We start from the raw sequence: 17,423 nt of genomic DNA, 5'->3' as shown, positions 1-17,423 counted from the left end.
TTTTAAACGTTTCATTAATATTCTTAAAATTGATTATCCCGATATTCCCTTGCATCTTTTGTGATATGGTCACTTTACTTACTCCTAGTTTTTTTTAGAGTGAAAGACTATCCTCACAAACCAATACGAGTCATTCCAGCATGTTTTGTCCCCACTCATATACATTGCAAGAAAATTTTCAATTTATTGGTATAGATAGTGACTTTCAATTTTGTTTGAGCATTTCTTAGTCATCCTATACTCAGGATCGCTCTATTCGGATGTGATCTCAGTTCATTTATGTATCTCTCATTTACTTAAGTGTCATATACCCAACTTCCGTCCTAATTCGTTCCCGAACGACATCTTACTAAGAGAGGTACTGCTCTAATACCATTTGTAACGACCCAACCTAAGTTTAAGATAAGAATTTCAAATTCGGATTCAACACTTTATGGCCATGACATTCCCCTGCATTCCCTACGACATGGTCACATTACTTTCATCTCAGCTAACTTTGCTATCTCCTCCATGGCCATTTTCTGGTGTAGATGATGATTCTCTTCGACTTGATAAACTATTACCTCACCAACTAGCTAATCATACCCAAACCCTTCCTTGGATTTATTCCTCCTCTTGCTCCTCAACATGTGGAGTACACAGTCGTTTCCAACTATTTTCCCTCCCGAGGGTAGGTATTTACTTGTTACTCGCTCTGTAATAGCCCAAGTCCATCGCTAGCAAACATTGTTTGCTTTGACCCGTTACGTATCGTCATCCGCCTCACGATTTTGGAAAAGTTTCTACACCCTTGTAAGAAACATTTTATTTCTCTCTCCAACTGATGTGAGATCTCACACACTCATTCCCCACTTTCGCTCGACTTGCATGTGTCAAGCATGACACTAACGTTCATCGTGAACTAGGATCTATATCTCGTGTAATTCAAAATTATATTTCATTCCAAGGCATAACTCACATTCGTTCGCTCCCATAAATATAGTCATCCCAAAACCTCACGGAAAATTTTTAAATTCATCGATGATTTACTTTAATACACGAAATAGAGTTAAAAACATCCCACGTCTATATTTTCAAGCATTTAATGGTAGATAGTATCCTTTCAAACTAAAGAACTCTAAAAAAAAAAAGGGAGAAATTGAAGAACTTGGCAATTTGCATTCATATACGCGTTAAGCCAGCCAGCTGCTCCCTTGCTATAAGTGCTCCTCTTTTCTTCCAAACCCATTGCTCCATTTTCAGTTCCCAAAATCTCTCTCTCATTATCTTTCTCTCTCTCTCTCTCATCATGGAGCCATTGTTGTTACTCTACGCACTTCCATTACTGTTTTTAGCACTAAAATTATGGAACCATTTCGATGCAAAAAGGGACCAACAATGCTACATTTTGGACTACCAATGCTTCAAACCCACCGACGATAGAATGCTTGGCACTGAGCTCTGCCGTGACCTTATGAGACGCACCAAAAATCTCGGCCTTGAAGAGCTCAAATTCCTCCTCAAAGCCGTCGTCAACTCCGGCATTGGCGAGCAAACCTACGGCCCTCGAGTCGTCTTCTCCGGCAAAGAACAACGCCCTTCTCTCCTTGATAGCATCTCCGAAGTTGAAGAATTTTTCCATGACTCTCTCCTTAAGCTCTTCCAAAAATCCGGTGTTTCCCCTTCTCAAATCGATCTCCTCGTCGTCAACGTCTCCATGCTCTCCACTTCCCCGTCCCTCGCTTCCCGTATCGTCAATCGGTAAATTTATCGTAAACTTTTCGATCTAATATTCATAGCCTTGGACCAAGTTTTGTGCTTTAATAGTAAGATTTGTCCGGGATTCTTAACTCGAGAATAAAGTTTAGGAAGCAAGTTAGTACTTTCTCCACTATAAATACTTCCCGTCCCGTCACTCGCTTCCCGAATCGTCAATAAGTAAATTTACCATAAACCATCAACTTAAGCTTTTCGATTTAATATTCATAACCGGTTAGTAATTGACAAATTATAGATAAAGTTTTGTGCTTTAATTAGTAAGATTGTCAGTGATTCTTAACTCGAGAACGATGTTTAGGAAGCTAGTTAGTGTTTTCTCCGCTATAAATACTCGCGAGATGTATGTGTTTTTTTTTTTTCACAATAAACCACGACGAAGAAAATTGAAAAGCTAAGTGCTTACGATTTTTTTGCTCCAAAAGATCTCTCTCCTCGAGTTGTTTCTGATCATTTTATTTACAGGTACAAGATGAGAGAAGACATAAAAGTGTTCAATCTAAGCGGAATGGGATGCAGTGCGAGCTTAATATCTGTGGACGTTGTAAGGAGAATGTTCAAGTCATACAAGAACTCATACGCCATTGTTGTCACCTCCGAGTCCCTCACTCCAAACTGGTACTCCGGTAACGACCGATCCATGATACTATCCAACTGTTTGTTCCGATCTGGTGGCGCCGCCATACTTTTGACCAACAAAAGGGATTTGAGACACAAATCCATGTTTAAGCTCAAGTGTCTTGTCCGAACTCACCATGGAGCTCTCGACGAGTCCTATGATTGTTGCTATCAAAAAGAAGACGACCAAGGCAACCTAGGTAAACAAATAATACATATGGCCTCTCCTTGATAATGTTTTTTAAAATTAAATTAACCCATCTTATTTATTACTTTATAATTATTCATATTGAGGTGACCCACAACGTGACTAGCAGATCTTATGATTATTAGGCCATGCACCTTTTTGAATCTATATCGAAGTTAAATTGTAACCGTCTTACTCAATAATTTTTGTAGGGTATGCACTGTTGACGATATTTAATGTTAAACATGGTTTACTATATGTATCATATTTGACTTTTTATTATACGCAAATATCTTTGTATGATTGATGATATTTAGCTTTCGATCATAGTTTAAGTTTATCATAAATATCATATTTGACTATTTATTACAGGCAAATATCTTGTATAATTGATAATATTTAGCTTTGAGTTTATCATAAGTATCATATTTGACTATTTATTACAGACAAATATCTCGTATGATTGAAGATATTTAGTCTTATATTACGGTTTTCATATTCTTTTATTATGTAAATGATTATAAATAGAGAACTTTTGTGCCGTCTCTAAAAGATTTACTAACTCTTTCTAGGTTTTCATTTGGGGAAGAGCCTCCCGAGGGCGGCTACTAGAGCATTCACGGACAATTTAAGAGAAATCTCTCCCAAAATCCTCCCGATAACGGAGATATTCCGACTAACAATCCTAACAATAATACACAAACTCTCGTCGGCCAGCTCCTCGAAGCCGCGGTGGGGAAAGCCAACGGCGAACTTCCGAAGCGGGGCGGAGCATTTCTGCCTACACACGGGAGGAAAGGCAGTGATAGATGGTGTAGGAAAGAGCCTAAGCCTAACGGAGCAAGACCTGGAGCCAGCAAGAATGACCCTTCACCGATTCGGGAACACATCGGCTAGTAGCCTATGGTACGTTTTGGGGTACATGGAGGCTAAGAAGAGGCTGAAGAAGGGAGATAGGGTGTTGATGATAAGCTTTGGGGCAGGGTTTAAATGCAATAGCTGCTTGTGGGAAGTGGTGACAGAGTTGGGTGGTCGGAAGGGTAACGTATGGGAAGATTGCATTAATGCCTATCCGCCTCTCACTTTGGCTAACCCTTTCATGGAAAGGTTTGGGTGGATTCAGAAGGAAGATGCAGCTTCATTCAAGTCACTTTGACTCTCAACAAACTATAAAAAAAAAAAAAAAAAAAAAAAAATTATTGTTATTATTATTTTTTAAAGGAAAAAGTGTTTCATTTGTTGAGATTTTTCTTTGTTTCATGTTGATATAGGTTATTGGTAATGCTATTTAATTTTCATTTATATGCCTCCAAATTTTATTTTATTTGTAATGTATTTATGCCTATTAATTTAAATCTTTTATATTTAATTGTCTTTGTTTTATTTTATTTTATTTTTTTTTTTTTTTTGTAAGGTTGAAAGACCTTTAATAAACATGTAAATCTATGACATTGTTTGATGAAATTATTTTAAATGAATATTTCTGTACAAAAAAGTTACGTCATGTACATGGTAACTACTTTATTCTTTTATTCCTCGTCTCTAAAAAGGAGAAACTCTCTTCACTCTGTAGCAAGCAATTTGTTTGCGAGGAATGTAGATAAATAACTTACGTGTATCTTTAAAACATAGCATTAACCGTTCTGTTCCTAAAGTTTAACCATATTAATAAAATTGAGGAAAAAAAAAACCTTAGCTGTATTTTTATTAATTTAAAGAATTCAAATATTAAAAAGAAAAAAAGAAAAAAAAAGGAAAGCATTAATGGGTGAGTTGAGTAACAGTATAATTTACTCTCTCGCCATTCCCCCTCATTAGTTAGGTTAACCTAACCTCTCCCCAAACTTTAATTTCTCTTATCTCTCTCCCCCCATAACTTTCTCCTCCTACTACTTCCATGATTTTGATGTATCTATGAACCCTTGACACAATATCGCACTTTCGAAGGCAGCGGACTAGCGATTGTGCGGCACTCACTTTCCAACGACAAGTGAGCTAAGCCAATTTGTTCTTGCATCGCCTACGGCCAAGCGACGTATGATCGAGCCTCTAGCCTCGGTTTTAAAAGAAGGTTTTAGAAAACGAGGAGAGAGAGAGATTTTAGAAAGAAAGATTTTGGAAAGAGACGTTATATAAGCAAGCAAGAGAAAGATAACAACGGCTTAGCATATATAACTTTGGACTGGGAGAAGTTGGCTTATAAATATTGTTCGGTTATTACTAGTAGATATTATCCGTTTGTTTTGACCCATTAGAAAAAATCGAATTTAATTCTGTTCTCTAACGTCCAACACTAGTGGATATTGTCTGTCATGTGAACTTAATTCCATAAAAGTAGAAAGTGATTGAAAGAGTATTGGAATTTAAAAGGAAGGACAAAGAATAGAAAATAAAATGGTTTGAGAAATATTATTAGCATGTTGCAACGTTACAACTTGAGTTGGGTTACTAATCCAATCAACCTAAACTTTCGAGTTCATTTAAAAAAATTTTCAGCCCAACCCAACTCGACGTAGAATTTATAATTGATTTATAATTCAAACACGTAAAATTGTAAGTTATTAACCAAAAAAATATTACTAAAAAGACTCGAACGGTTCAAACATGTATGTAAAAATATTGGTGCAAAAATGAAGTTAGGACTGAGGAATGAATTCTTTAGTCAACAGAGAAATTTCTCGGTTTTGGAATTCTTTTAAAAAATTAAACGAGATAGATTTCGTTGAGAATTGTCATAGAAGATTTGATTCATGAATACTTGGATCCATAAACATTTTGGTTAACTCCCCGCTTCAATTCATAAATCTATTAAAAAAAAATTGGTTTATCTCCTATACAGTTACATGAATCATCTTGATTTGTCTAGCAGTGTTAAGAGATATAGAGAGAAAGAGAAACGTCATTTTATGGTTCTCTAGAGACAATTGGGAATAACTTTGTAAGTAAGTCTTTACGGTGTAAGAATGTAATAGATACTCTTCTAAACACGTTGGTTATACTAATTGAATACCGCTCGTAGACATAGGAGAATTTCTTCTGTTCGAACCATATAAATTTTTGTGTCGGTCTAAAAACAAAAATAAAATTCAATAGGTAATTTTGTTGTAGAGATTTATGAACCAAACTTTTTCGGTCCATAGGAACTCATTTTATTTTAGTTCGTACTTTTATAATGTTTAAATATGGTCAACATATTTTAATTAATTTTAAATTTTGTTCTAATTAATGAATTTAATTCTAAATTGTACCTGAATAAATCGATACTCCATGATCCTGAAGATAGGACCGACTAAGAAATACTTAAAGAAATCTTACCTGGCATAATTTTAACGATAATTAATAATAAATAAATAAATAAATATGGAAGGTTTTTTTATTTAAAAAAAAATGTAAAAAAATCAGGAGGGTGATTTATTTATTTTTGGTGGCGGTCATAATGACGAATGAAATTATGGGGGCCAACCAGCCAATGGCTTCAAATGAGCAATAAATGAAATAATTTTCACGTGCATGCATTAATTAATTTTTTTTTTCTTTCATCGATATTTAAATTTTAAATTTTGTTTCACGCTCATAAATTAATAAAAATATTCATAAATTTGTATTTTTTTCTAAAAAAGAATATTATTAAATTTGTAAAACTTTCAATAATATATTTAAACTTTTTTGTTTTATTTCAAAAATAGGATTTAAAAAAAAACGCTATTTAACTTTTGAAAAGGTTAAAAATCTTCATTAATAATCTTCTACTTTTGAAAAAAAAAAACTTCGAAAAATACCTTTAAACATTTTTTAAAAAGCTTGCCGTTAAAATATGGATGGAACCATTAGTACTACATGTAACGCCCTTGCTAGTAATAGAAAGTTGTTACTACATGTAAGACATGAATGTAAAGTGCGAAATACTTCATAAATGATGTCAGGCACTTAAACGTTCGAAAATAAAATCTTTAGAGCAAAACAATGAAAATTTAAACAAAATAAAGAGAATAATAAAACGATGCCCTAATCTTACATAAGGGCTACAAAATAAATATAAATTCATGAGGTTGGTTGTAATTACCTGAAATTTTCTACTTAATTTAAGGTCGCTACTGTATACATACATAAACATTGAATGCGGAAGACTTCATTTATATTTCATAAAACATAACATCTTAGAACACAGTCATGGACTTACGTGTTTCGAAAACATCTTTAAAACGACACAACAAAAGACTAAATAAAATGAATAAGAGTTTAAGTTAAAAACATCCTATTCTAGCCTAAGACTAAGAAAATAAATACCACTACCCTATGCATGTGTCATGGTCTCGAGTTGTGATGTCGTCGTCAGCCGTACAGGAATGCCTTGCCTTCACCTGAAAAATATAGTAGCACATGGCTTGAGTATTTAAAGAAATACTCAGTAAGTGACCCCACTATTGGAGTTCAATGCAACAATCACATGCAATGAAATGATGGGGACCTATATTTTCGTTTCGTTTCGTTTCGTTTTCCCTACGGTGCTGTCTCAACGGGTAATTTTGAACGTGTACCATATACTCTACACACAGCCCATACGTGCGAGTATGGGCTCACCAGCTAGTTTGCACACCACTGGGGCCACTTTCCTTATTCGGTGGGCATACTCTGAGAGCCCCTTATGCCGGGACTCATTAGAACTAGTAACCATCACGGCAACGCTATGTAAAGCGTAACGATCGTTGTCCTGCCATTGGATGTACGCGTCCGTACCCTCGTGATGGGATGGGGTATCTCCCTAGATGCATGAACACACATAATGCATGAGGTCCCCACTACTTCTACAATTTCATTATCCTTTAATACAACCCCGCTAGCATTATGTACATGTCATCATTTTTCATATCGTTTCAGATATCGTTCATCATTCATGTCATATCGTTTCTCGTTCTTCAGTTCTCAAATCATACATAATTCTAATAGGGTTATACTCATGCCATTTATCGTAATTTCATGTCATTCATAATTTAAGAGACCTAACATAACGTTCTATGCTTTTAACATAACATTTCATCATATACACATCATACCACGACATATTGCATCACAATGTAATATATCATAAACGAGTCATAACGTAAACACTTCATAGTCATATCGTTCTCTAACTTATCATAGCCTTAACGTTCTTATACCTATCACAGACATATCATTACGTGAACGTGTCTTAGTCATATCATCACAAGAACTTAACCTAACACTATCGTTCTATCAATCTATCACAAACCTATCCCTTTCTACTCGTAACCTAACCGTATTCTTCCATCAATTCTCTCTTACCCATATCAGTCCGGTATGTAACCTAACCTTAACGCTTCGTGAACGTATTTTACTCCTATCGTTACATTTCGTTTTGTGCATCCTTCTTGTATCCTATCTCAAACATATCATTGAACACATTGTACAGTAACTATTATCATACAATTCACATATTATAACATATACATAACATATAGGAATCATATCGATCCACAGACAATTCACACATATCAATATATATGACACGTGCAGAACCACAGGGCACGTGTCAACATCAAGATATAACCATGCCGATAGTAAGGTCACTTACCTGGCTAGCTCAAGTCGTTGTCACGAATATATCTTTAATTAAAGTTCGATTCCGTCCTTTGAAATCCGAGTCATCCTATATGAGCCCATGACATTAGTTTCATATTTGAACTCACAACATTATTTCTCTAATCTACATTGATCCATTCTTAAAAGTCTGAAATGTTATATATCTATAATTATAATTTTATTAAAAATATTATTGTTCATGGCTACTGTTGTATAAGAAAGTAATACAGCTCTTTCAGGTTATTCTTGGCTTTAGTACTCTGTGTATTTACCCTCTATATTTAGTTTCCCTCTATATTTAGTGTGTGGTTTTTAATTCCCTAATCTCCTTCTTTTTATCTGTTGTCTTTTCATTCTGTTCTCATGTATTCCAAATTTGTAGTGGATCTCTGTTTCCAAATCTTTCCTTATCTCAATGTTTCCTATAGAAGTTTTCTTGGTCATTCTATCTTTAATCTATTCATTTGGCTACGGATAAAAATTTAATCTAATATTACTAATCTGACTTGATTGACATTTAGTTCCTAACTCAAAGCTAGACCATTATAATAATTCAATGAATACCTAGACCATTGTAATAATTCAATGAATATCTAACTATAATTGGTTGTGATTTCTAAAAAAAATAGGATAAAAGAAAATGAAGATTTAATATATACCTTATTGATAATATAATTGGTTATGATTTTTTTTGTTTATTTATTTATTATTATTATTTTAACTACTTTTTTTATAATGATTTTTATTTGTTTATTTGTTTATTTATTTTTGGGCTATTACATTCCTATTCATCATAATGGGGAAATATCCTGATGAACGTGTTACATAAACATGCATGAGGTCCACGTAGCTTATAATCATGACATAATGTATGATGCAAGACAAACTTCCATATATCTATAAATAATAAGTTTGTGAATTATGCTTACATAATTCTCGTACATTTTGTAATCCATAGCGTAACTTTCATAATATGGTTTGATGAGGTTTATGTATCATACATTAACAATTCATAAAAACTTTATACAACATATTATGATCACAAAATAGCATAGTTTCATAACATGACATGACTACAAATAGTATAACACAACATACCATAGCATATCATGACATAATATCACATAGCATGATATATCATAACATAACTTTGCATAGTATAGCATAGCATACCAATTATACATATGAGACGTGCAGGGACCATGGGGCACGCACATCATACATAATACAATTTAGTTAACCTAACACTGATTCCATGACCTTCATTACAACATTATCGTCATTCGTGCAGAGATGTCTTACCTTTACCTGAAATGTAAGAGTAGCATAAGACTTAGTATTTTAAGAAACACTTAGTAATTAACTCCACTATTGGAGTTGGGAAATGCAATGCAAATACATGTAACATGGTGAGACTATCATTTTATCATGTAACGACCTTAATTTCTACTAAAATAGAGTCGCTACCATATGCATGACATAACCTCTTTATGCAAAAACAATCATTTAAAAGAGTTTCATAAATCAATGCCATGAATTATATGTTTGCATACAAGTTTTAAAATAAAACAAGAGAAATATTCAAAACAAATTAAGATAAAGGAAATAAAATATTAAAAAGAACACTGCCTTATGTGATGTCGTGATGTCGTCGTCAACCATTAGTAACATGCATTCATAAGCTTTCATGCATTACATATAATGGTAGTTAGGGGTTGTGTGTTAGAAAACTCTTCATTGCCATACATGTCGTAGCATGTCATATATTTCATTGCCAATCATATCTAGGTCATAGTGCAACATGACATCTCATATATACATATCATCATAATATGATATATCATCATAATGTATCATATCATCATATATCTCATGTCATCATAACATATCACATTATGATAACATACCACAACATCGTAACCTATCATATCATCATAACGTAACCTATCATCATAACGTATCACATCATCATAACATAACATATTATCATAGCACATCATAACAACTACATGAGGCGTATTGTCACGGCCTCCTCTGCCATCACGCCCGCGCCCATGTCCACAATGACATCTACGACCACGTTATGGTTGCCAAGTCCCCTCATACTTGAAAAAAAAGAGTCAACCATATCATTCCTTTTCGTCTGTGCGAGTCACTCCTCATGTGTGAGTAAGAGGTGTTTCTCTCCTCTTTGTCTTTATAACTACAANCATCAATTCTCTCTTACCCATATCAGTCCGGTATGTAACCTAACCTTAACGCTTCGTGAACGTATTTTACTCCTATCGTTACATTTCGTTTTGTGCATCCTTCTTGTATCCTATCTCAAACATATCATTGAACACATTGTACAGTAACTATTATCATACAATTCACATATTATAACATATACATAACATATAGGAATCATATCGATCCACAGACAATTCACACATATCAATATATATGACACGTGCAGAACCACAGGGCACGTGTCAACATCAAGATATAACCATGCCGATAGTAAGGTCACTTACCTGGCTAGCTCAAGTCGTTGTCACGAATATATCTTTAATTAAAGTTCGATTCCGTCCTTTGAAATCCGAGTCATCCTATATGAGCCCATGACATTAGTTTCATATTTGAACTCACAACATTATTTCTCTAATCTACATTGATCCATTCTTAAAAGTCTGAAATGTTATATATCTATAATTATAATTTTATTAAAAATATTATTGTTCATGGCTACTGTTGTATAAGAAAGTAATACAGCTCTTTCAGGTTATTCTTGGCTTTAGTACTCTGTGTATTTACCCTCTATATTTAGTTTCCCTCTATATTTAGTGTGTGGTTTTTAATTCCCTAATCTCCTTCTTTTTATCTGTTGTCTTTTCATTCTGTTCTCATGTATTCCAAATTTGTAGTGGATCTCTGTTTCCAAATCTTTCCTTATCTCAATGTTTCCTATAGAAGTTTTCTTGGTCATTCTATCTTTAATCTATTCATTTGGCTACGGATAAAAATTTAATCTAATATTACTAATCTGACTTGATTGACATTTAGTTCCTAACTCAAAGCTAGACCATTATAATAATTCAATGAATACCTAGACCATTGTAATAATTCAATGAATATCTAACTATAATTGGTTGTGATTTCTAAAAAAAATAGGATAAAAGAAAATGAAGATTTAATATATACCTTATTGATAATATAATTGGTTATGATTTTTTTTGTTTATTTATTTATTATTATTATTTTAACTACTTTTTTTATAATGATTTTTATTTGTTTATTTGTTTATTTATTTTTGGGCTATTACATTCCTATTCATCATAATGGGGAAATATCCTGATGAACGTGTTACATAAACATGCATGAGGTCCACGTAGCTTATAATCATGACATAATGTATGATGCAAGACAAACTTCCATATATCTATAAATAATAAGTTTGTGAATTATGCTTACATAATTCTCGTACATTTTGTAATCCATAGCGTAACTTTCATAATATGGTTTGATGAGGTTTATGTATCATACATTAACAATTCATAAAAACTTTATACAACATATTATGATCACAAAATAGCATAGTTTCATAACATGACATGACTACAAATAGTATAACACAACATACCATAGCATATCATGACATAATATCACATAGCATGATATATCATAACATAACTTTGCATAGTATAGCATAGCATACCAATTATACATATGAGACGTGCAGGGACCATGGGGCACGCACATCATACATAATACAATTTAGTTAACCTAACACTGATTCCATGACCTTCATTACAACATTATCGTCATTCGTGCAGAGATGTCTTACCTTTACCTGAAATGTAAGAGTAGCATAAGACTTAGTATTTTAAGAAACACTTAGTAATTAACTCCACTATTGGAGTTGGGAAATGCAATGCAAATACATGTAACATGGTGAGACTATCATTTTATCATGTAACGACCTTAATTTCTACTAAAATAGAGTCGCTACCATATGCATGACATAACCTCTTTATGCAAAAACAATCATTTAAAAGAGTTTCATAAATCAATGCCATGAATTATATGTTTGCATACAAGTTTTAAAATAAAACAAGAGAAATATTCAAAACAAATTAAGATAAAGGAAATAAAATATTAAAAAGAACACTGCCTTATGTGATGTCGTGATGTCGTCGTCAACCATTAGTAACATGCATTCATAAGCTTTCATGCATTACATATAATGGTAGTTAGGGGTTGTGTGTTAGAAAACTCTTCATTGCCATACATGTCGTAGCATGTCATATATTTCATTGCCAATCATATCTAGGTCATAGTGCAACATGACATCTCATATATACATATCATCATAATATGATATATCATCATAATGTATCATATCATCATATATCTCATGTCATCATAACATATCACATTATGATAACATACCACAACATCGTAACCTATCATATCATCATAACGTAACCTATCATCATAACGTATCACATCATCATAACATAACATATTATCATAGCACATCATAACAACTACATGAGGCGTATTGTCACGGCCTCCTCTGCCATCACGCCCGCGCCCATGTCCACAATGACATCTACGACCACGTTATGGTTGCCAAGTCCCCTCATACTTGAAAAAAAAGAGTCAACCATATCATTCCTTTTCGTCTGTGCGAGTCACTCCTCATGTGTGAGTAAGAGGTGTTTCTCTCCTCTTTGTCTTTATAACTACAAAGTCTCTCCTCATGGACCTTAAGACGACCAACAACCTCCTCAATTGACATGCTCTTGAGGTCACCAAACTGCTTGATGGAGGTAACAATTTGCATGAATCTCGAGAGAACAGCTCGAAGGAACTTCTTGACGATGGAGATCTCCTCCACCATATTTCCTAATGAACGGATGCTGCTAACGATCGTCATCAACTTCATGGAAAATTCGTCTATTGACTCACCGTCCTTCATGTGGATAGCCTCGAACTCACTCTTCAAGGTCTCCACCTTTGTTTTTTTAACATGTTTCACACCCACATGCATTGTTTGTAGTGTCACCCAGGCTACCTTTGCCGAGTCCTTCTCTACTAATATGAGAAGAAGGTCCTCCGAGATTGTTTGGTAGATGTCGACAAGAAACATCTTGTCCTTACGCTCCTCAACGTCACCATGCTCGACGGTGTCCCACACGCCTTGTGCTTGTAAGTTGACACGCATCTTTATCGACCATGCTTCGTAGTTACTCTTCGTGAGTAACGGGTACTGGAGCGTTAAACTTCCCTCCTTTCCGCTCTTTATTGTTGTCACTTCTCCTCCAGTGATTTTGTATGGTGACGACATTTGTTTCGACATCCTGGGAGCTCTGATATCAAATGTTGGATGTGACCCTTGATCGGAATTATGTCAAAGCAAGTAAAAGNGTAATAATTCAATGAATATCTAACTATAATTGGTTGTGATTTCTAAAAAAAATAGGATAAAAGAAAATGAAGATTTAATATATACCTTATTGATAATATAATTGGTTATGATTTTTTTTGTTTATTTATTTATTATTATTATTTTAACTACTTTTTTTATAATGATTTTTATTTGTTTATTTGTTTATTTATTTTTGGGCTATTACATTCCTATTCATCATAATGGGGAAATATCCTGATGAACGTGTTACATAAACATGCATGAGGTCCACGTAGCTTATAATCATGACATAATGTATGATGCAAGACAAACTTCCATATATCTATAAATAATAAGTTTGTGAATTATGCTTACATAATTCTCGTACATTTTGTAATCCATAGCGTAACTTTCATAATATGGTTTGATGAGGTTTATGTATCATACATTAACAATTCATAAAAACTTTATACAACATATTATGATCACAAAATAGCATAGTTTCATAACATGACATGACTACAAATAGTATAACACAACATACCATAGCATATCATGACATAATATCACATAGCATGATATATCATAACATAACTTTGCATAGTATAGCATAGCATACCAATTATACATATGAGACGTGCAGGGACCATGGGGCACGCACATCATACATAATACAATTTAGTTAACCTAACACTGATTCCATGACCTTCATTACAACATTATCGTCATTCGTGCAGAGATGTCTTACCTTTACCTGAAATGTAAGAGTAGCATAAGACTTAGTATTTTAAGAAACACTTAGTAATTAACTCCACTATTGGAGTTGGGAAATGCAATGCAAATACATGTAACATGGTGAGACTATCATTTTATCATGTAACGACCTTAATTTCTACTAAAATAGAGTCGCTACCATATGCATGACATAACCTCTTTATGCAAAAACAATCATTTAAAAGAGTTTCATAAATCAATGCCATGAATTATATGTTTGCATACAAGTTTTAAAATAAAACAAGAGAAATATTCAAAACAAATTAAGATAAAGGAAATAAAATATTAAAAAGAACACTGCCTTATGTGATGTCGTGATGTCGTCGTCAACCATTAGTAACATGCATTCATAAGCTTTCATGCATTACATATAATGGTAGTTAGGGGTTGTGTGTTAGAAAACTCTTCATTGCCATACATGTCGTAGCATGTCATATATTTCATTGCCAATCATATCTAGGTCATAGTGCAACATGACATCTCATATATACATATCATCATAATATGATATATCATCATAATGTATCATATCATCATATATCTCATGTCATCATAACATATCACATTATGATAACATACCACAACATCGTAACCTATCATATCATCATAACGTAACCTATCATCATAACGTATCACATCATCATAACATAACATATTATCATAGCACATCATAACAACTACATGAGGCGTATTGTCACGGCCTCCTCTGCCATCACGCCCGCGCCCATGTCCACAATGACATCTACGACCACGTTATGGTTGCCAAGTCCCCTCATACTTGAAAAAAAAGAGTCAACCATATCATTCCTTTTCGTCTGTGCGAGTCACTCCTCATGTGTGAGTAAGAGGTGTTTCTCTCCTCTTTGTCTTTATAACTACAAAGTCTCTCCTCATGGACCTTAAGACGACCAACAACCTCCTCAATTGACATGCTCTTGAGGTCACCAAACTGCTTGATGGAGGTAACAATTTGCATGAATCTCGAGAGAACAGCTCGAAGGAACTTCTTGACGATGGAGATCTCCTCCACCATATTTCCTAATGAACGGATGCTGCTAACGATCGTCATCAACTTCATGGAAAATTCGTCTATTGACTCACCGTCCTTCATGTGGATAGCCTCGAACTCACTCTTCAAGGTCTCCACCTTTGTTTTTTTAACATGTTTCACACCCACATGCATTGTTTGTAGTGTCACCCAGGCTACCTTTGCCGAGTCCTTCTCTACTAATATGAGAAGAAGGTCCTCCGAGATTGTTTGGTAGATGTCGACAAGAAACATCTTGTCCTTACGCTCCTCAACGTCACCATGCTCGACGGTGTCCCACACGCCTTGTGCTTGTAAGTTGACACGCATCTTTATCGACCATGCTTCGTAGTTACTCTTCGTGAGTAACGGGTACTGGAGCGTTAAACTTCCCTCCTTTCCGCTCTTTATTGTTGTCACTTCTCCTCCAGTGATTTTGTATGGTGACGACATTTGTTTNGTTCGATTCCGTCCTTTGAAATCCGAGTCATCCTATATGAGCCCATGACATTAGTTTCATATTTGAACTCACAACATTATTTCTCTAATCTACATTGATCCATTCTTAAAAGTCTGAAATGTTATATATCTATAATTATAATTTTATTAAAAATATTATTGTTCATGGCTACTGTTGTATAAGAAAGTAATACAGCTCTTTCAGGTTATTCTTGGCTTTAGTACTCTGTGTATTTACCCTCTATATTTAGTTTCCCTCTATATTTAGTGTGTGGTTTTTAATTCCCTAATCTCCTTCTTTTTATCTGTTGTCTTTTCATTCTGTTCTCATGTATTCCAAATTTGTAGTGGATCTCTGTTTCCAAATCTTTCCTTATCTCAATGTTTCCTATAGAAGTTTTCTTGGTCATTCTATCTTTAATCTATTCATTTGGCTACGGATAAAAATTTAATCTAATATTACTAATCTGACTTGATTGACATTTAGTTCCTAACTCAAAGCTAGACCATTATAATAATTCAATGAATACCTAGACCATTGTAATAATTCAATGAATATCTAACTATAATTGGTTGTGATTTCTAAAAAAAATAGGATAAAAGAAAATGAAGATTTAATATATACCTTATTGATAATATAATTGGTTATGATTTTTTTTGTTTATTTATTTATTATTATTATTTTAACTACTTTTTTTATAATGATTTTTATTTGTTTATTTGTTTATTTATTTTTGGGCTATTACATTCCTATTCATCATAATGGGGAAATATCCTGATGAACGTGTTACATAAACATGCATGAGGTCCACGTAGCTTATAATCATGACATAATGTATGATGCAAGACAAACTTCCATATATCTATAAATAATAAGTTTGTGAATTATGCTTACATAATTCTCGTACATTTTGTAATCCATAGCGTAACTTTCATAATATGGTTTGATGAGGTTTATGTATCATACATTAACAATTCATAAAAACTTTATACAACATATTATGATCACAAAATAACATAGTTTCATAACATGACATGACTACAAATAGTATAACACAACATACCATAGCATATCATGACATAATATCACATAGCATGATATATCATAACATAACTTTGCATAGTATAGCATAGCATACCAATTATACATATGAGACGTGCAGGGACCATGGGGCACGCACATCATACATAATACAATTTAGTTAACCTAACACTGATTCCATGACCTTCATTACAACATTATCGTCATTCGTGCAGAGATGTCTTACCTTTACCTGAAATGTAAGAGTAGCATAAGACTTAGTATTTTAAGAAACACTTAGTAATTAACTCCACTATTGGAGTTGGGAAATGCAATGCAAATACATGTAACATGGTGAGACTATCATTTTATCATGTAACGACCTTAATTTCTACTAAAATAGAGTCGCTACCATATGCATGACATAACCTCTTTATGCAAAAACAATCATTTAAAAGAGTTTCATAAATCAATGCCATGAATTATATGTTTGCATACAAGTTTTAAAATAAAACAAGAGAAATATTCAAAACAAATTAAGATAAAGGAAATAAAATATTAAAAAGAACACTGCCTTATGTGATGTCGT

The 17,423-nt window shown here is 33.6% G+C and overlaps 1 protein-coding gene across 1 annotated transcript; it reads left to right on the top strand.

Moving 5' to 3' along the window:
• Positions 1 to 1,199: 1,199 nt before the first annotated feature.
• Positions 1,200 to 3,861, top strand: LOC111782644 (3-ketoacyl-CoA synthase 12-like). Its single transcript, XM_023663427.1, has 3 exons — positions 1,200 to 1,740; positions 2,221 to 2,573; positions 3,133 to 3,861. Exons 1-3 carry the CDS (start codon positions 1,289 to 1,291, stop codon positions 3,714 to 3,716), a joined length of 1,389 nt encoding a protein of 462 aa, XP_023519195.1. The 5' UTR covers positions 1,200 to 1,288; the 3' UTR covers positions 3,717 to 3,861.
• Positions 3,862 to 17,423: the final 13,562 nt, after the last annotated feature.

Source organism: Cucurbita pepo, chromosome LG20 (assembly GCF_002806865.2).
Source record: "Cucurbita pepo subsp. pepo cultivar mu-cu-16 chromosome LG20, ASM280686v2, whole genome shotgun sequence".
Classification (NCBI taxonomy): Eukaryota; Viridiplantae; Streptophyta; class Magnoliopsida; order Cucurbitales; family Cucurbitaceae; genus Cucurbita; species Cucurbita pepo.
The sequence above is the reverse complement of the archived record's forward strand: the minus strand, read 5'-3'. Positions and strand labels throughout refer to the sequence as shown.

Excerpts from the sequence above, each read along its gene's own strand:
- LOC111782644 (XM_023663427.1), top strand. The coding sequence starts at position 1,289 with ATGGAGCCATTGTTGTTACTCTACGCACTTCCATTACTGTTTTTAGCA. Across the intron at positions 1,741-2,220 it reads GCTTCCCGTATCGTCAATCG|GTACAAGATGAGAGAAGACA; the intron begins GTAAATTTATCG and ends TTTTATTTACAG. Across the intron at positions 2,574-3,132 it reads AGACGACCAAGGCAACCTAG|GTTTTCATTTGGGGAAGAGC; the intron begins GTAAACAAATAA and ends AACTCTTTCTAG.